Source organism: Bufo bufo, chromosome 11 (assembly GCF_905171765.1).
Source record: "Bufo bufo chromosome 11, aBufBuf1.1, whole genome shotgun sequence".
Classification (NCBI taxonomy): Eukaryota; Metazoa; Chordata; class Amphibia; order Anura; family Bufonidae; genus Bufo; species Bufo bufo.
In genome coordinates this window covers 50,124,204-50,144,974 of record NC_053399.1, presented here as the reverse complement: position 1 = coordinate 50,144,974, position 20,771 = coordinate 50,124,204, and the positions used below count along the sequence as shown (strand labels likewise).

Sequence of the window (20,771 nt, the reverse complement as noted above, 5' to 3'; positions counted from 1 at the left end):
AGACCAGAAATCTGCTGTTGGCCTGATACCAATAGCACACACAGCGCCCCTGATGAAGGCTATTCTTCTCTAACTCGCACTTGTGTTAGACCACTCGTTACCTGCTCTGGTTTATGCCACAACCGTTCCTGTCTCTGGTACGCTTGGTGTGCCAGACTTTTTAAAAGTTCTCATGTGTGCCAGACCCCCCCTTGCCCAAAGGTCCCTTATGACTAACCATGTGCCCGACTACTACTTTCCCGATTTTCCTATGTGCTCAAGCTAGAACGCCACTTTTTTGAGGGGTTTTTGTGCCAGTTCTCCTCTTCCAAAGATTTCCAATGTGCTGGGCCAATCCTTTTCCGGCTCCTTTATACGTTCTATTTCTTCACCAGCTCAACTGTCTATAATACCTATAAGTCAAATCAACTTTACAATGGCTTGCAATTTAATTCCACTTTTAAGAAAAGTGATATTCAAAAAAGAACCCCCCCCCACACCAAAAAATAAACCCTCAAAATACATAGCATACTGCGCGTGTCTATTCTAAAAATGCATGCACCATAAGATGCTGTGGTCCAATTCATCATTAAAGTCTTTTTTCAGGTTCAGAATATTGGTGGCCTAGCCTGAGGATAGTCTATCAACATAGGATTGATGGGGGTCTGACTCTCTGCACCCCTGACTGTTGGCTGTTTTGAAGGGGCCACAGCGCTTTTGGTGGTTAACATCTAGACGTACATATGGAAGCAGCCATACAGGAGTTTAGTACAACAGGTCCCCTCTCACCTTCACATGATAATGAATCCTCTCGGTGCATGAAAGTTCTGGAGAAAACTGGCCAAAATGCAATGTGAATACGGTCCTGCATGTCAAGAAATTCACTCTTTTTATTATCCAAGGTTAAAAACTTCAGCTTGAGTCATGATATAATCTTAACAGCTAAAAATCTTAAAGATGTGGAGATTATATTGTGACTCAAGCTGGAGTTTTTGACCTTGGATAATAAAGAATTCATTTTTAATTGGATCCTTCTTGATGTGCAGAACCTTATTCACATTGGATGCAGGAGATTGGATCTTCATGCCATTCAAGTGAACTGGACGATTCCACAATACCCGGCACCACCAGGTAGACAGTCGAATAAAAAAATCTGAGGGTTGTCAGAAATGGACCTCTCCAAACTGTTATTGATGGATATCTTGAGGATAGGCCTAGTGCCGGCAGCCTATCAGAGGAACAGGATAAGGACACGCCTCTCCCTCCCCTGCCCCGCCGCAGCATCCATCTGTATCGCTGCCCTGAGAACGGCGATACAGATGACTATGGAGATGAGCACTTCCACAATGGAAGCGCTCATCTCCCTGTGCCCTGCCGCCGCAGCCATCAGGTGTCACCCGGTGCGGCCCGCACCCGCCGCGCCCCCCTCGCAACGCCACTGTCTACACCTCCCATGCTTTGCGTAAAAAGTTTAGGTATCTTTTCAAGGGGTTGGCTAATTTATATTACTAGCTGGTAACGGCACATGCATGCAGCTAGTAATAAGAATTATTAAAATATTAGCACTGATATTAAATGTATATTTAATATGAATAATTCATGTTTGCATGCAGGTCTCCTAGCCTGCATGTCGGCGCTGCGCTTGGAACATGGCCGCTGATGGAAGGTCCTGTCCATCAGCGGCCTCCGTTCACTTACACTAGGGAGGGACTGCGCATGCGCTAGGTTTCCTGTCTGTCCACGGTTTAAGTTAATGGGGGCCACTTATGGACGAAATCCTGTCGGCGGCCATTTTCTCAGCGCAGCGCTGGCACGCAGGTCAACAAACCTGCATGTGAACATGAATTATTATTTTCATTAAACTATCGGACATCAGCCCCAATAGTTTAATAATGCTTATCAGCAGCTAGTAATATGAACTGGCGGCCTACCCCTTTAATATTGAAATTCCGGAAAACTGATTTCATGGAGACGAGAGAATTTCTAGCCAGGGAGGTTTTGTGCATTTTCTATAAATGTGCTGCAAAATGCTGAAAGCAAATAACCGCCAGTGAACGTCTGGCGTGACCTTTCATATGCGCAGACAGTAGAAATACGGATTGGCACTGCAGCGGTTCCTTAGCTACAGCACAGAGACCAGGCTCAGGCTGTCTTCTATTTCCAAGTGCTTTAGGAGAGATGTGTTTTCTCAGTGGAAGGAATGCTGTCACTTGGTTAAACTTTAACTGGATATGTGTTAGCACCCTGGAGCCTGCTAAGTACCTCTGTTTTCTTTATGGGCAGCCCACGGTGCCACAGGGTCTGTGATGTGAGCATGAGGGGGATCCATGTATCAGAAATGACACATTGTAAAACAAACTGCTTACAAGTGGCGCGCTGCATATTGATCAGCAAGCATCGCTCACACAAGGAGACTTGCTTTTCTATTTATGGACTTCTGACACTTTATCCCGACTTCCAAGGAACTTGTATAGCCGTAACGAGCAGCCATAGAGACTCCCTTTACTGCCAGGTGCTACCTCTCGCTGCAGTCAGGTCTGGCCCAGCCAGATTGTATCCTTCCCTGCTGCCCAGTGCATTTTACAGTCACATTCACTATTGTGAATCCGTTTTTCTTTTGCGTTGTGGACAGCAATTGACCATTATTAGAAATGATATGGTTGCATTTTGCATTTCACATGGGCTGCACTGGTTTGAGTAGTGTTGAGCGAACTTGTGTTTTAAGTTCGGCGTCTAAAGTTCGGGTTATCGAAGTATCCCGTTATGGATTCTAAATTCCGTTATGGTCCGTGGTAGCGGAATCCATAACGGGATACTTCGATAACCCGAACCCGAACTTTAGACGCCGAACTTAAAACACAAGTTCGCTCAACACTATTTCTGAGGTATCTTGATTTTGACCCTTTACAACCATTAGTATCTAAGCCTCCGTTCCAGGCCAAGGAATAGGGGCCCACATAGGGCAGGGTGCAATTTGGGGATTTATATAAAAAAAAAAATGCTCTACTTAAAAAGTTGTTTTCCCGGAAGTTCAATATTGATGGCCTATCCTCAGGGTAGGTCATCAATTTCAGGTCGGTGGTGGTCTGACCAGCTGTATGAAGAGGCTGCGGCGAGCGCTGTGGCCTTCTTCTAGGCCAGTGAGGTCATGTTCATCGGTCACATAGCCTAAGCGCAGCTCAGCTCCATTCAAGTGGGCTGCAATACCAAGCACAGCCACTATACAGTGTATGGCGCTGTGCGCAGGCTGCAACGCTCACTAGGGCACCAGGGCGTCAGAATCCCACCAGTTTGATATTGATGACCTATCCTGAGGACAGGTCATCAATATCAAATTCCTGGAAAACAACTGACAAATTGGCCTCATCAATACAAAAAAATACTATTTCAGCTTGTCTTTTTTTTATTTTTATTTTTTTTTACAAAATGTCAAGGTTTTGGGGAAGTAATACAGTACTTTCCTGTATGTTATACATTTTCTTTGTCATCTCTTATACTTTGCCGGTAGGTGGCGCCCATGAGGGATTGCAGCACCTGGGACCATATGGTAACATACCAAACATTGTAGCAGAACTAACAGGGGACAACATTCCTAAAGACTTCCGGGAAGATCAAGGATATCCAAACCCTCCTAACCCATGTCCAGTTGGAAAAACAGGTATAGATGGTTTATTGTCAGTACATTTTTATATGGCATTATAACAGACCAAAAAATGTCACATAGAGTTGGCACTTCTTTATAATACAATGCAACTCTGTTTACTTCATAATGCGTTTTAGTAAAGAAAGGCCTTGGACAGAGACTTGTGACTTGTGACTTGTGATTTGAGACTATGACACCGGCTGACCTGTTACATGTGCTCTTGGCAGCTGAAGGCATCTGTGTTGGTCCTATGTTAATATGTATCCTCATTGCTGGGAAAAATGATGGTTTAATATATGCAAATGAGTCTCTAGGAGCAACGGGGGCGTTACCATTACACCTAGAGGCTCAGCTCACTCTGCAACTGCCGCGTCCTCTGCACTTTAAGAGACTTTAGGAGAAGTCATAGCCAGACGTGATCACATTTACATTGCCTGGCCGTAACAATCAAAGTGCAGAGGGTGCAGTAGTTGCAGAGAGAGCAGAGCCTCTAGGAGTAACAGCAACACCCCCATTGCTCCTAAAAGCTCATTTGCATATATTAAATCCTCATTTTTCTCAGCAATGCGGACACATATGAACATAGGACCAATACAGATGCCTTCAGCTGCCAAGTAACAGATCAGCCAGTGTCATAGGTATAAAACTGCTGACAGGTGCCCTTTAAAATAAGTTTAACGTGATTTGTGATTGTCCACTTGATATGAGATCAAAATGATACATTAGTCAGTACTTTTATTATTACTTTTTTTTTATCTACAGTGCGTACAGGGAATGTAAAGTAGTCTAAGACACACCTCCTGTCTCCTGCAGCTCTGCCTCCTCAGATTGGCTGCTAGCCTAGCACCGGCTCACCACAAAGCCAGTACATGGCAGGCTGATGTCTAGTACACAAACAGAATGCTTATAAATGGCAGATTATTAGACCATCAGTGAAAATAAATAAATAATGTAATACACCGAGTGGAATAAACCTTAGTAAGGGGAGCCCGGAGCGTTGCTTCAAACCACTGTGTACAATCACCAGCCAAAGTGTCTGTTACATATACGTAAAATAGTTCACACGTCTTAGAGACATGTTGGAAGTTCTCATTGGTAGCTGAGACCGACAACTATAGCTAGAAATAATGGGAATGGTACTTTTTGAAAGTGCAAACACATTGTTTACTGACTTTTACAACATTTTCAGGGCAAAATAAGTTTATATGAGGTCCAACAGAGCAGAGGTCTTCTTCAGCTTCTCCCTCCAGGGCATGACTACAAAGTGGTTTTATGATCTCCCCTCTGTAAAAATCTTCTTTCTTCTGGATACTACAAGACCCCTCCGTGGTCCAGTGTGGAAATGCTCATGCACAATAGGGAACCATATAGTGTTCTGTAAGGTTGCTGTATAATAAGCCGTATTCCTCGCTCCAAAATAGCTACCTTTATCTTTAAAATGAGGAAGGACCAACATAAATAGACATTCAGAATTGGCCAGTATACCAGAGTATGACTTTCACCTTCTGTGTCCATTTCCACCTCCTCGTGCATTTGGTCAGTGGCGTCCCATTGTCTGTGAGTAAATGAACAAGTCATTAAATGGACCCGCAGCCATTAATATTTTGCCAAAGGCACAAGTGAAAGTGTACCTGGTAAATGAGTTACCACCGCAGACACAGACAAGGTCACAGATCCTCCCCTAGTGTGTGACCATGGCTGTATATCTACAAAGCCATGTATAGGCAGTTGGGGCCATAGTGTAGGTAGATCCATCGCCGTGTAAAATGAGAGATGCTGTAAGAAGGGAACACTGTAATGTGGGTTTAAAAAATATAGAATATAATTCTATTGAACAAGTTTGTTTCCAACTTTGTTCTTCCCGGCCTCTTAAATTCCCTAGATCTCAGTCTAATTTCAAGTGGTTGAAATTAAAACCTATGCACTTTATTAAAATATGTAAAAAGAAAAAAGCTTGCAGGTAAATCACCTCATGTGACTTGCGCTGTGGTCTGTGTTGGTCTATGATGGCAAAGTTGCTTGAGACTTGCGACCAAATATCCAACCTTGTTTGATTTTTGCAACATTCGTGTCCCATCAGGTCTCATATCAGATCGTGACTCCATGTAATGCAACATCGCAATCTTCATACTGAGTGACACGACACCATGTGTCCCCGGACTGAAACTTTAAGGGGTGTTAGCATCTGAGTCATACATGGCATATCAAAAATATACGGTATATCATAAATGTCTGCAGGTTCAACTTCCAGGACACCCATCTGTTGTGATGATGGGGGTCCCTTTCTCCCACTAATACGCACTCCAGAGAGTAGGAGACCAGGTATGAATCATGGTTTATGAGTCTTGTAGTAACAGCTTAGCATTTCACAACTACTATAGACTACAATGGAGATAGCCCATTCATAGAGGTTTGCCCCCATCTCACATAATCCTTTCTCAATTGTCAACAGGGGTTAGTGGATCCCCCTTCTCCAAATATTTGAGGGTCCCAGAGATGGGTACACAATGCACCATTAGTACTTGTCTGTCCCTGCTCCTGAGCTGTGTGTTACTCTTCTTCTCTTTCACGTGGAAACTACCTGTGTGTAGATGGTTGGAGAATTGCATTGTGGGCTACATGTACCCCAGGTTTTTGGGTAAAATAAAGCCAAATTTCTGGTGCATTTAGCTTGGTAAATCGCCTTGTTTATTTCAGTGTCATGCAGCTTACAGATGGTCGTGATACTGATCTGTACAGTAACTGTATATTTAGTGCCTCGAACAGTACTGGAACCTATTAAAGGGGTTGTCTGAGATAATTAAAATCGCTGAAATCCCTAAAATTGCTTAAAAGAAAAAAATATATTATCACTGTCTTCATTTGTCTACCACTGAGAACAATAATTGGCTGCAATAGTTGCGTGTCATATCCCAGCATGCCACCCCTGATGTTTGTACTGGATCGGCACAGCAGAAAACGGCACTGGAGAAAGGAGTGAAGTTTTTTATTTTTATTTAAAGCAATTGTAGGGGATATCCAAGATTTTTAATTAACTCAGACAACCCCTGGGTCCTCCAAAGACAAAGCAAGTAAACCTTTCCCAAACAGAAAGCTCCTGCATAGTCCTAATACACTCCTCTAGCTTCAGGATGTTTCATTGAGATCAGATCTGTAAAATGATGATGAAACCTTGTGGATTGAGAGTTGTTTTTTGTTCTTGTTTTTTCACCTTTTTTTTTTTAGCATGGTCATCGAACCTTGCTTTCACCAAACTTAGTGTGAATTATTCCTGCTAATATTGCAATTATTTCTTTTGTTGCACAAGTTCTTTTTCTGACTGTAATGGTCCAACAGGTAAGCAGAAGACGAGCATAACTGATTGGACCCAAAGGGGCACAGATCTGGGATTCTCTGACTGGTCTGCCTAGTTTTTCCAGAAACCGAGCAGTGTATGGGGCTAAGGCTGTAATACAAGACATAGCCCATTGATTTCACTGCAACATTTCTTTAGGTTAGAGCCCATTACCAACTGATTGTGTGCTCTCCATGAACATGAATCACTGGAGCACTACATTCCATTGATCTTCAGGAACATTTACCTAATCTTATCAATTTTCTTCTCCTTTGGAAAACAGTGTTGTGGAAATTTTATTAGGATGTGTTTCTAATATATTGTGTTTTGTCATCATGTCTCTCAGTGTCAGGGTAAACCATTGGAGTGGATATCTTCCCGTGTTTGTCCTGTCACAGCTGCTGGGCGCAGAGGTCTCAGTCGGCGAATGGTCCATGTGCTAAGCACTGGGCTGTGGGCCGGGGGAGACTGATGTGTTCAGCAGAGCAGTGTTTTGTTGGCTGATGTATGGACGGCGGCTAGGGCCCCCGCGCAAGACGCGGATTTATTGGCTTGGCGTGGATGCATTTGTTAAGAGAACAATATAACGGAAGGAACGTCCGTGTGTTGTCTCTAGTGCGCCTGATCAGCCGCTGGAGATAATGACGTTGTCCTGTAAATAAACATGCATGAGGATCATAGTAACTTTATCTGGCATTGATCACTGAGCAAGGCTAGATAAAATTAGTGGTAATGGTAGATTATTGCATACATGTGTTTTTTGGCTAGGGTATTCTAAATGATGGTGTCTTGTCTTCCTATGTCATCACTTCCTGTATGTCATCACTTCCTGTATGTCATCACTTCCTGCATCCTTGTTATGGGCCAGCCCCTTTTACACCTTTTTGGAGTAAATAAAAGTGAACAGACTGAGCAGGGCGGGGCAGTTGCTCAGCAAAACTTAACATGAAAACACCTTTGGCTGACTGCGGTTGAGATTTTTACCTTTCCTTACACAAAGACATTGGAGAGCGGATTACAACTATTAATATTTCTACAACAACAGGTGAAGGATGCTTGGCGGATACACCAGACACAGCCCAGTTCAGCAAAGAGTACCAGCTTCACCAAAACCTGTATGACCCGGAACACAACTATCCAGGATTGAACAAATGGGTAAGTCTCTAGTTATCTCATTCTAACTCTATAATGCCTTTCCAATGACCTGAAATCAACTTGCTTGTCAAATTATACTAAAAAGTATCCTTCGGATACAATAGGGTTGGCCATGAATTTGTATTCCCAGGATACAATCTATGAATCTATCTATGAGCATAGGTCATGCAAGGTCTTCTAATTTATTGCCCATTTAGACGAGCAGATAAGAGCATGCACAAGATTTGTCTAATATCAACAGCCTAGAGATATTAACATGCTCAATCAGTGTTTTAGTTTTTGCATTGTGGCATGTCAACATAAATTGTTTGATCAATAGAAGACATGTCACAGTATTGAATATGGCATTGGAGATATTGATGAATTCAGGGCGATTGTGTAGACAGTTACGAGCGTTTCTAATCGCTAGTAGGCCACTAAGCCCCCATATTGGCATATCTAACTGGCCTTTACTCACTGTGAGGGTAGCTGCTGTTCTCCCAGGGCAAGAACACAAATGATCTTGTCATAGAATAGGCCACCAATGTTTGATCAGTGTAAATCCTTCTTCCTCTGCCAGTCAGAAAAATGAAGGCGCCGAGATGCTGGTAGAATGTTTATATGTATCCACGCTATTTTTTCTACAAAGTCCACTGGCTAAGAGAAGTTTCACACAGAGTTTTAGAGGAAGTTTTGAGGCCAAAGCCAGAAATGGGTCCAGCAGGAAGGTGGGGGTGGGGGATGTGTAATGGTGCATTTACACATACCGTGGAGCAGCCAATTGTTGGGAATAAATTGTTCCTTCCCAACAGTCGGCTTCTTGTTAAGTGAAGGTAAAGCACTGCATTTACATGTAGCAATCACCTCCACAGTTTGAGGTCAAGCGAATGCTGTAGCTATCTCTCAAAAATCATTGCTCCTGGGCAGCAGAGTGCTGTTTAGATAACACTATCTGCTGCCCAGTGTAACAGCGGCTGCTGCACCGCTGTTCCCCTGCTTACTACTGCTGTCTTGGGCGCCGTGTTCAGCGGTGATCTGCTACCAGTGTTTCCTTACAGCCCTGGCCACAGCATGCTTGCTGCTGTTTCCTGCAGCATTTCCTTAAGGCCCAGCGTGCCTCACTTCCTGTGCTTTATTGTGTTGGATCATGTGACCTCGCTGACCAATCCTAGCCCTCCTGCACATATATAAGTGGCTCAGCCCCCTTCCTAGATGCCTGAGTGTCAAGGTCCTTGTGTCCTGCTAAGGTTCCTGATATCCGCTCGTGTTCCTGTCTTCCTGACTCTTACTTGCATTCCGGGATTCTGCTACCTGTTTGATCCCTGCCTGCTTGCCTTGACTCTCCTGTTGCCGACCCGGATTGCCTGACCTGTACCCGTGCCTCCTGCCCTGACCTGTTGGCTGTTTGACTTCGCCTCTGCCTCATCCTTCGGTCCTGCACTGTTGCTCCTGGTTACGACTCAGCCTGCTGACATCGCCTGTACATCTGGTATTCAGGCCATGTAAATCCAGCTTAACTCCTTTTATATTTCCGATTCCTACTGAATCCACTTTTGGCTTTGGCTGAAAAATCTGCCTTGAAACCTCCTTCAAAAAAACATTTGTGAACCTATCCTAACAGATGAGGGTCCTGAATAGAGTAGCCTCCTCTATGAACAGTCTACTTTTCAAGTTACCAATCCCGTTTAAGTCTAAGTGGTTGCTGGGCAGTGGGGCTCACAATCAAATATACAACACAAGCATGTGAAGGCCAGTTCCATAGGAAGCTTGATGATGACTCAGTATGTTACAGAGTGTGGAAGGAAAACCAAGTACTGTACTGGAGGAAACCTACGGAAGCAAGGAAAGAACATATAGTGTATACCCAGGTGCCACCCAGGACCCCAGTGCCGCAAGACAACAGTGCAAAGCACCTATACGCTATGCCCATACATTAATAAGATTTAAAAAATCCTGATGCAATTGCTATTTGCTTAGAAATCAAAGTATTTTTTATTAGCCCTGTAAAAAAAGGTTGATTCATTAGATAAATCCCTAGGCGCACACAGTCAGTGTTATACATCTGCTATCTCCTCTGTGAGCGTATAAAAAAGAAAAGTCTGCTGTCACTTATTGGAAAGTCTCATCCATTTTCTAGTCTTGGTACGTGTGGAAAACCCCTGCTTCTCCAGCATAATCTTTGAGTCCAGACATGACGGAAAGAATTACACAGATGTGAATCCCCAAGGCCAAAAAATCCTCTGTCCTTAAAGAGAAAATTGTCGTGAGCCTTTTATAATGATCCCAAATTATGGAAAGTATCCCCAGATCTTAGACTAGATCCAGATTGTAAAAAAACTAAACAAAACGGAGCAAATCAATGAGATCAGGGAGACTGGCTCCAGATCAATCAGTCTAGTGGGATATAATGAGAGAAATGCTCTGCTCCACACTCCATCAATTCATATCTGCCGTTTATTCTCTACGTTAAATAGCACTATTAAACTATTGTAATAATTGTATCTACTTATAACTGGGTGGAGTATTTTCTGCAAATGTTTAGGGGAATATGTGCAGTTAAATCTGTATTTATGCATCAAAAACTATGCAGTGCCTATAGGAGACAGCGGATATAGGCCGTATACAATTCATACACAGGTTGCTTAACACGGCATGGTGGGAAATTTCTACATTTAACGGTTTCCTATGTATTTTTATTTCCTGGACTTGCAAAAAAAATTATAATAAACGGTCGTCTGAGTACAATGTTATATCATGAATCATGTGCTCATGGAAGTTTTTGAAAAAATAAAATAGCAAGAAGATTTAGAGGACTTGTCACCACTAAGTGCATTTACCTAGTGCCATTACCGCTTATTTATTTTTCTTCCTAGCACCTCCTGAGCCAGAGCCTCAAAAATGGATAAATCCACTGCTTCTTCACCAAGAGGGTAACTACCAGGAGTCTTCACTCCAGGAGGAGTGATTTTCGTCCCTCTGCTGTCCAATCACTGTTTTAGGGGGAGTTAAAATCACTGTTTCATTTTCCGTTCTTCTGATCCATCCGTAAAACAAAACAAAACAAAAAATGAAACCAGGATCCTGTAAAAAAAACTAAACAAAAAAAAACTTATCCTTTTGCATCAGTTGCCATCTGTTAGAGCCATTTCTGTCTGAGATCCATTTTTTTAGACGGGAAAAAAAGTCCTGCATGCAGTACTTTTTTTTTTCGTCTACGGGGATCTCAGATGGAAATGGCTCTAACAGATGGCAACTGATGCAACCAGGATCCGTTTTTTTTCTCCCCCCTCTTTTTCTGACAGATCAGAAGATGAAACAGAGATGTGAACTCTCCCTTAGAGTTGCTCTAGCTGCTATGAAGCTGCCCCCATCAGAGGGAAGAAACTCTCCTCCTGGAGTGAAGACTCCCTGTAGTTGCCTCCGTGGAAAAGCAATAATGGACTCGCGTACAGATGTAGCAGAGTTCACACACACTCTTAGTGAGTTATCACATTTAGTTAATGCGTTATGACTGTGAATGTAAACTCTGCTACATCCGTATCTGGGGACAGGACTCGGGAACAAGAGGTGCTAGAGAAAAATAAAAATCCGTGCACTACCTGGGGCAGCGGTAATAGGTAAATGTACAGAGTTCACACTCATTAAAGTGATGACAGCTCCACAACTTGTAGGTCTTAAGTTATCATTCATCTCTATCTTCTGTAGGAAAATTATATCTGTCATATGTTCATCACTTTGAGCAACCCCTGTTTAATTTGCCCTCAAGGATGTAGGTAGCATAGAACCAGCCCATACAATTCATCTATGCAGTCGAAGAAGATTATTATGAATACTTCCTACTGTTCCTATGCTGCTGTGGTGAAAAGTGTATTGTGAGTTGACAAATGGCACCATTGTGAATAAGTGATGTGGAACTTGTGGGGCACCACATGGCATTGATGTGAGAGGTGAACGTCCGCTACAACGGTTTGTGTGGGTGGACCAACACAATACAGTGGAGCAGCCAAAATAAACCAGGGGCTACCAGACGTGTTTCTAAAACAACAGTTCCGGGAAACCTACTCCATGTGGGGTCTGAAGCAGACGGATGGTCACTGCACCTCTACTAATGAAGTTGCACCAGCAGAAAAGGCTTTAATTTTCATGGCAGTATTAGATTCAGACCTCTGCTGATTGGTGAAGGGTTGTCTTTTCCGATGAGTCACAAACGTCAGTGAAAAGATGGGCGTTGGCGTGTCAGGCAAGAAACATCAGGGAACAAACAATCTGGAGCCATTGATGGAAGAAGACAAGCTGGTGGTGGCAGTGTTATGATCTGGGCAATGTTTTTGTGGAATTCTCTGGGCCCACTCATCCATGTGTAAAGAGCTCTCAACCAATTTGGGTATGAATCTATCCTTGCAGATAACGTACAACCATACATGCTAATTGTCTTCAAGACCATACGACATGTCACACGGCTAGAAATGTCCAACACTGGTTGGAAGAACATGACTAAGACTTCCAAGTACTACCCTGGCCTCCTAATTCCCCAGACTTATACTAAACTGAGCATCTGTGGGACCACATTGATCTTTGTGTTCGCTATATGGATCCTCCCTCAAACACCCTCTAGCAGCTGTGGGATCATCATGGTTTCAGATGCCTGTGACAACCTACCAAGACCTTACTGAGTCACTCCCAGCCCGTCTAGCTGCTGCTTGTGTTGCACACAGAGGTCACTCTGGAAATTAGCTGGTGGTCAGAATAATTGAACTCGACTGTGTAGTGTTTATGGGAAGGGGGGCCCATGCTTATGCTGGCTCTACACTCTTGGGCTTTCCTTCAGATTCACAGCAAATTTAGCATAAAAGTGATAGGGAAATTGTGCAGAATGACTTGCCTATAGATGAAAAGTGGAGAGAGGGCAACAAAGGGCATGAACCAGCAACAGAAAGGTTGCTTACTTTTCTTTTTTGTGTCTCCTCTGCTCTATGTACACCACTATTTGCTCTTATCTTGACATTTACATTTTTCCTGTAGTAATTTATGGGCACGTAAATATAAGCACGTACAGGAAAAATATATAAGCATGTATAAGCATGTACAGGAAAATAGTCCTACCTAAGTCTGCTCTGTATAACCACATTGTAAAGTAAAATGCACTTTTGAACAATATTTCTACAAGCTAATGCTACATAAAATATAGTGATTGCCAGCATTCTGACCTCTGCTTTTATCCTTTGTGCAGAATAAAAAATTACTTTATGAGAAGATGAAGGGCACCTCCCAGAGGAAAAAGAGGGTAATATTTTTGGGGGTTTTTGCAGTGTGCATTTGACATGGATAATGTTGTGTTTGTATGGTGGTGACATCTCGTAGCAGTCACTGGAAGCCTCTGTTCCTCTGAATGATGAGATCAAGAGTTGCAAACGAGCTTAAAAGCTACAAGGGGTAGCATAGGGAATTTTGTACCCCATACAGTCCCGAACCTGCCAAAATGACAGTATCAAATCATTGATACGAGGACTGTAATGAGAGTAGCACCAACCAAAGCCTCCTACAATTGTTGACTCTGGAATCGACAATTGGGTGACAGTTTGGGGTGTCACCACATCACCTCTACATCTGATTTTCAATGACATTACTTTCTTGGTCTTATGCTTAAACAATGTTGGTGATCTTGAGGATGGGAGTACTAAGAGTACATCACATTTTAAGTTTCTAAGACCCATCTTATGTACACTGCAGTCGTAGCTTATTTGCCCTAGATCTTAAAGGGTTTGTCCTAAAATCAACACTTATCCACAGATGTCCAATGTGCACACCATGTTCATAGCGTACACTCAGGAGAAGGGAAAATCATGGCACCCCATATAGGAGAGGTGCCCAAAGTAGATTCCCAAGGAGGCAATACAATGGATAATTAAAACTTGCGCACATGCCAAAATCACGTTCAATACATTTTTATTGGTTTCGCATCTTTTTAGCTGCAAATCAGATTATAGATTAACATTTTTGGTCAGCAGACCTCCTTCAGGCCAACAGATAGACATGAGAAAAGCATGGAGGTGCAATTCCTGGGGTGAGCCTGTAGTGTGCCTTCGACACGTATGCCGGGAAATGCTCCCGATATAATCACCAAATACGTCCAGAGCCAGTAATGGGCCAAAGGTATTTCAAAAGTATTCCTTCACATTAGTATACCTTTTTTTTAACTGTATTGAAACACATAGGTAGTAATTTATCATCCCCCTCTCCCCCCCCCCCCCCCCCATGCCACTTTCAGGCGTTAAAAATCTATTTTTGATACTTTTTAAATGCCATTGCGATCTTTTTAGTTGCAACTGGAGCTTTTACGCTGCCCTCACCACTTTCCAAAAAGGGGGCAGGGGTATGGGCGGGCACATTTATCATTATTTTTGCAAGAAATTGCTGTAAATAATGACTGCAATCTATAGCAACTTCAAGTTGCCATAGCTTTCAGTCTGGTGCACAGGCTGCCAGAGGAGGCATCTAATTTGGGACCAGGCCTGCGCCTCATCCTAAATTAAATGCATCCTCTGGTGGCTCAGGTCCTATCCACACTGGCACAGCACATGCCAGTCTTGGTAAATCAGCGCCATTAGTGCTTTTGAATACAAAGGGATTCCACTAAGAGTAAAATACATAACATTCCCTATACATTTCACACAAATCTGTGCTCAGCATATACTTCAGGAGGTTTTCCCACAATATAAGCAAATGTACAAGAACATAGTGACCCGAGCAAAAGTCACATGACCTGTTATATAGATATGAAATAATAGCATTTATCATTTATCTATCATTTATCTATCTATTTATCTATCTACCACTCTCTATCTCTTTCTGTCTATCTATTCTGTACTATCAATCATCTATCAATCATTTATCAATCAATCATTTATCTATTTATCTCTCATTTATCTATCACGCTCTATCTCTGTCTATATCTATCTATTCTGTACTATCTATCTATCTATCTATCTATCTATCTATCTATCATCTATCTATCTATCTATCAGAAAATTGGTAGCACCAGGCAAAAAAATATATAATAGAGGAGCAAGCCTAATGAGATTAGGCTCCATTTACATGTCTGCAATTTTATTCCGCATTTTGCGGAATGGAATTGCGGACCCATTCATTTCTATGGGGCCACACTATGTGCTGTCTGGATCCGGAAATGCGTATCCGCACTTCCGGGTCTGCAATTCCGTTCCCGAAAAAAATAAGAACATGTACTATTCTTGTCCGCAATTGCGGACAAGTTTAGGCATTTTCTATTATAGTGCCAACGATGTGCGGTCCGCAAAATGCGGAACGCACATTGCCGGTGTCCGTGTTTTGTGGATCCGCAAAACACATACGGATGTGTGAATGGACCCTAAGACTAATGCCCAAACAAACAAAAAAAATGCAAACCGGCAGCACTCTCAAATGATGAAAAAGGGAGAAAGTTTATTCACCCATGTGGACGCGACTATTTCGGCTAAAACACTAGAGCCTTCCTCATCTATTTCTCTATCTATCTATCTATCTATCTATCTATCTATCTATCTATCTATCTATCTATCATCCATGGCACACAGAGTCCCACTTGTCTCCATCTTCCCTCTCACCACCCACCTTTTCCCCTGGCAGATGGTGAATCCATACCTGCAGGGACAGAGGCTGGACAACGTTGTAGCCAAGAAGTCTGTTCCGCATTTCTCTGGTGAAGAGGAAGAATAAGCAAAACCAAATGAGTGAGCGTTCTTTGCTGTGATCCGGCCCGGCGTCCTATCTGCTGCTCCAGAGCCCCACTGACTGGCAGCCTGTTTATTATTTATAGACCTGTGAATGGGAACCAGCTGGATTTATAACATTATGTTGTCATAGGTAATAAAAAATATAGACTTCTGCTTTCTGTTAAATTAGAGCGGTATCTTTTTCTTGTGCATTTTTGCGATGCTTTGAGAGGAAGTTTAACCAATTGCTTGCTGCCACATAGTGTCCGTGTTCAGATGTAGTTACCAGTAAGACCCTGCCTCCTGTGTCCGGCTGCGGAGATCGCTCACTACCTTCTTCAAGGAGTACTGTAAATTAGAAATAACCGCAATAAAGATTTCACTCCCCCGCCCATGCCTTGTACATGATTTCTAGTTAATGATTACACCTACCTGAGTTCACCTACAGCTGAAAAATGAATGATACTGGGATATACACGATATACGAAGGTGAGTCAAAAATTATCTGCACTCCGGCTGTAGAATTTATTTTAATTAGAAGAGGCAAATACATAATTTTTTGACCTAATCTCCCCAGTCACTGCTCTGAATATTGGTTCATTTGTGACTGTGGTGTGAGAATCGATGGCTGATTTTGTGGTCTGAGGGTGTGTCTGGTGCCGATATTCATCCAAGACTTTGTGCACTGTATGGGGAAAGAGTTTTGTCGCAAAGAAGTGTCTATGAATGGATGGAGAAGGTCAAGAAAGGTCACACAAGTGTCAGCAATGAAGGAGGAGCCGGACGCCTGGCCATGGCTGACGGCACGATTGAGCAGGCATGTGAACGGATTCTGTTAGGTAGATGACGTGATGAGATCTGATAAAGAAGTAAAAAAAGAGCGGAGCATTTGTGGCTCCCAGGCCAGCCTAAAACAGTTCTAATGAGGGATTATAGAAAAGCTTGTCGAGAGAAGGACAAAGGATATTGAAAAGCAGGGAAAATGTTGAAACGATGAAAATGAAAAATGATGCATATATATATATATATATATATATGAGAGAGAGGACTGAATTGTCGCTATATGGGTGAATAAAGGGCAACACAATTTTACACTACTAAAAATACATATATGCAGCTGATCAAAACTTAACGAGTTAAGTAAAAAATTAGACAAAAACGTTAACTCCTTAAATGTATTTCAATGGCTTTTGTCACAAGATGGCACGAGATAACACTGGCGTGTTATCAGAGTCAATTTTAGCTCGACTACATCTGTGTGTGTGTATGTATGTATGTGTATATATCTATATACATAATAGTTTTTGTTTTTTTTTACAATACAAGGTATGGTGGGCATGGATGTAATCTAGAATGCTCCCATTCACTGAAAGCAGACAGAGGTATCAAAAATTAGAAAAAGACACAACACTTTCATACAGTAGTTAAAGGGGTTGTCTTATAGTCACCTTTCTGAAACCCCCTCTAGTTTCCAGCACCCCCATTCTAATCCCCCCCCCCCCCACCAGGGTTTGTTTTGCTGACTGCAGCAGTGACATGCTACTATACCACACATGATCCCTGCAGCCAATCGCTGACCTCAGTGGTCTCATGCCATATACCGCTGTGGCCAGTAATTGTCTGCAGCAATCACATTCAGTGTACGAGCGTGTCATCACTACAGCCAAAAGCATGGCATTATGGCTGCAGTGGTGCGGAGGATCATAGATTCAGTGCTTCGTAAAGGGGAGTTGTTGTTTGTTTGTTTTTTTAATAAGTTCCCTGCACTTTTACAAAAACATACATTTATAATCTCAGACAACCCCTTTAAGGATTATTTACTTACTTTAAATTACCTTTGATACTATAATGATTACAAATATTAATAATAGACTTTTTTTTTTTCCAAAGTCGCCTTACAATTCAAAATGTTTAGTGAAGTCAGATCATAGCGATACTATACTAGTTGCCTACACCAGTGTTTCCCAACCAGTGTGCCTCCAGCTGTTGCAAAACTACAACTCCCAGCATGCCCACACAGCCAAAGGCTGTCCGGGCATGCTGGGAGTTGTAGTTTTGTAACAGCTGGAGGCACACTGGTTGGGAAACACTGGCCTACACACTTGACTTCGTGTCTGAATGTCGACCACTTCAGTGCATGGCTGTTGTCAGATGACCTACCCGCAGCTCTACGGTACACAGTCCTCACGCTGGAAGCTGAAAAAGACAGCACAAGGAATCCTGCAGCGTCAAGATAAGCCATGCAAGACCAGGCGTAAAGGTAATATACTTTTAAAAAGGTGTGTGATTTCAGTTTTTCTGCATATTTTGTGAATTTTCTATCAATTGTTGGTCTGGGACGCACAGCATTACTTCCATGGGTGTCACTATAGCCTTAGCACTTGCTATGGGGCCCAATCAGGTGAGAGAACATTGTACTTTTTTGGCAGCTTTTTGCTATAATGTGGTACAGAAGCTGAAGGTAAGTAGCAGAGGTTGTAGACATTACTTCTGTAAATACATTTTGTTACAAATGCACTTAATTCATCTGTTCCTTTATAAAACGTAAGTCAATCCTGCTGGTCACAGGTTCTCCATATTTGACAAGTCTTTCTAAACACCAGCACCTTTTCCTGCTTCTGTAGGAAACAATGAAAGGCACACGTGACACGTCGTGTAACCCTGTTCTTTTCTATGGACTTCACCAGTCACTGCGGCCAGTGGCTTGTTAATGCTAAATACACTGAATGGAAGGCTGGGATCGCCAGATGTGGCCAGTGTCAGGGATTAGGAGTTTGTTTCAGAGTATTTTATGTATATATAAGAAGAGCAATCCCGCTGCCGCTTTTTGGGGGTACACCTGGAGTCGGTGCGCATTTGCGTGTAATAGGTGGTGCTCAGCAATATAGAAACAGTTCAAATGTGATATGTAGAAGACAAAAACTTGCGGCACTCGCCCAATTTTCTTTGCAGCTTGTTTATTCAAAGTTAAATAAACGGCCATTTCGCGCGATCCGCGCTTCGTCTGGCCTCCCACATGATGGCGTCAGGACGCTCCTCTCTCTGTCCTGTGTCCGACGTCATCACCATGACAACGATACACACATGTACATTTAAAAACAAAACACTATTCTTATTAAATGAAAACAGCTGAATCATTCTTATCATTTAGGCCCAGAGCTCCCATTGCATTTGTTTAGATCAGCCAAGGCTTCTTTTTGGAGTAATATGCAATGTCTATCTCCTCCACCATTTCTATTCCTGCACATGTGCGGACGTTACTGTCCCCTCCATGTGCTTCTCTGATGTGTTCTATCCGTCTCGGGGAACCGATTCCTGTCTCAATAGGTTTCTTATGCTCCCTAAATCTTCTATATAAACATCTTATGGTTTTTCCTATATAGAGCCTTCCACATGAACAAAATATAACATAAACAAAAAACTGTGTTTTACATGAAAGAAACTGTTTTACTATATGTTTCACTCCTCCTGTATTTAAATTTCCAGATTTAAAGGGGTTGGCCAGGGGAAAAGTACATTTCCTAATATATGTCATTAAGCAGATTTTTTTCTAGAATCTGAAGCCACGCCCCCTGAGCACCGCTCTGCCCTGCAGCCGAATCCGTCCATGGCTACACGCCACATGGAGGAGCTTCACAACAAGCTTGTCCATGCCAGTCTATCTGCGCCTGCGCTCTTCTCCCTCCCCTGTAAGAGCAGAGCATGTACAGTCTGCTCCCATCACTGGTGCCCTCAGTGTGAAAGAAATCAGCAGCTCGTGGAGGAGGAGGATGTGCTTCCCTGAAGTTCCCTGCAAGAAAGCCCTCCTGAGCCCCTGTATACTGTAGGTATTTGTATAGATTTGTGTGTATATAATATATATATATATATATATATTCATGGAAAAAGGTCAGGCAGCACTCCTTCAGCTACTGCTGTAATGGTATGGGTGCCCGCGGTGGTCCCTCGATATGGGACGGGATCAATACCAGAAGAAAATCCACAGCACTCCTTGAAGTAAAAAAATGTGCAATTTATTCACACATGTCAGCAAAGACAACGTTTCGGTCCTCTCACAGGGCCTTTCTCAAGTCAAGAGAAAGGCCCTGTGAGAGGACCGAAACGTTGTCTTTGCTGACGTGTGAATAAATTGCACATTTTTTTACTTCAAGGAGTGCTGTGGATTTTCTTCTGATATATATATATATATATATATATATATATATATATATATATTATAGAAATAGGGGTCTGTGCCATTGACATTCAATTTGCAAAATGTACAAACACATACATATATATATACACATATATATATATATATATATATATATATATATATATATACACACAGTATATAAATATATGCTTATATTTACAGTATATACATTATATAATATACTGTATATAAAAATGAAAATACGCATATTTTAGCAGAATTTTATGTGTGTATATATGTATGTGTGTGTATATGTATGTGTGTATATATATATATATATATATATATATATATATATATATATATATATATATAAAGAGAAAATGATGGCGGCACCGGAAAAAAGCAATATGGGTGCTAGGTCCAGGGATGTAGCTGCTTACCCCATACGAATAATGATGAAAGACTGACAGCACTCCAGGTAAAAAGCAATGGTGTTTATTCACCCATGTGGATGGCAACGTTTCAGCTCATACAAGAGCCTTTTTCAGAGCCTGAAAAAGGCTCTTTTATGAGCTGAAACGTTGCCATCCACATGGGTGAATAAACACCATTGCTTTTTACCTGGAGTGCTGTCAGTCTTTTATATATATATATGAGATAGTAGAAGAAATCCACGGTACTCTTCTGTAAAACATTATTCACACATGTCACACAGCGACGTTTCGGTTCTCTCACAGAACCTTTCTTAAGACTTGGCTTGAGAAAGGTTCTGTGAGAGAACCGAAACATCGCTGTGTGACGTGTGAATAA

The 20,771-nt window shown here is 42.2% G+C and overlaps 1 protein-coding gene across 1 annotated transcript in view; it reads left to right on the top strand.

Annotated features, from left to right (window-relative positions):
- Nucleotides 1-16,190, top strand: part of SCG5 (secretogranin V) — a 53,534-nt gene extending 37,344 nt beyond the window's left edge. The window contains exons 3-6 of the mRNA XM_040411771.1: nucleotides 3,488-3,637; nucleotides 8,002-8,111; nucleotides 13,321-13,374; nucleotides 15,735-16,190. Coding sequence (XP_040267705.1) covers nucleotides 3,488-3,637; nucleotides 8,002-8,111; nucleotides 13,321-13,374; nucleotides 15,735-15,824 — 404 coding nt within the window. The 3' untranslated portion in view covers nucleotides 15,825-16,190. The remainder of the gene's footprint in view (nucleotides 1-3,487; nucleotides 3,638-8,001; nucleotides 8,112-13,320; nucleotides 13,375-15,734) is intronic.
- The last annotated feature ends 4,581 nt before the right edge of the window (nucleotides 16,191-20,771 follow it).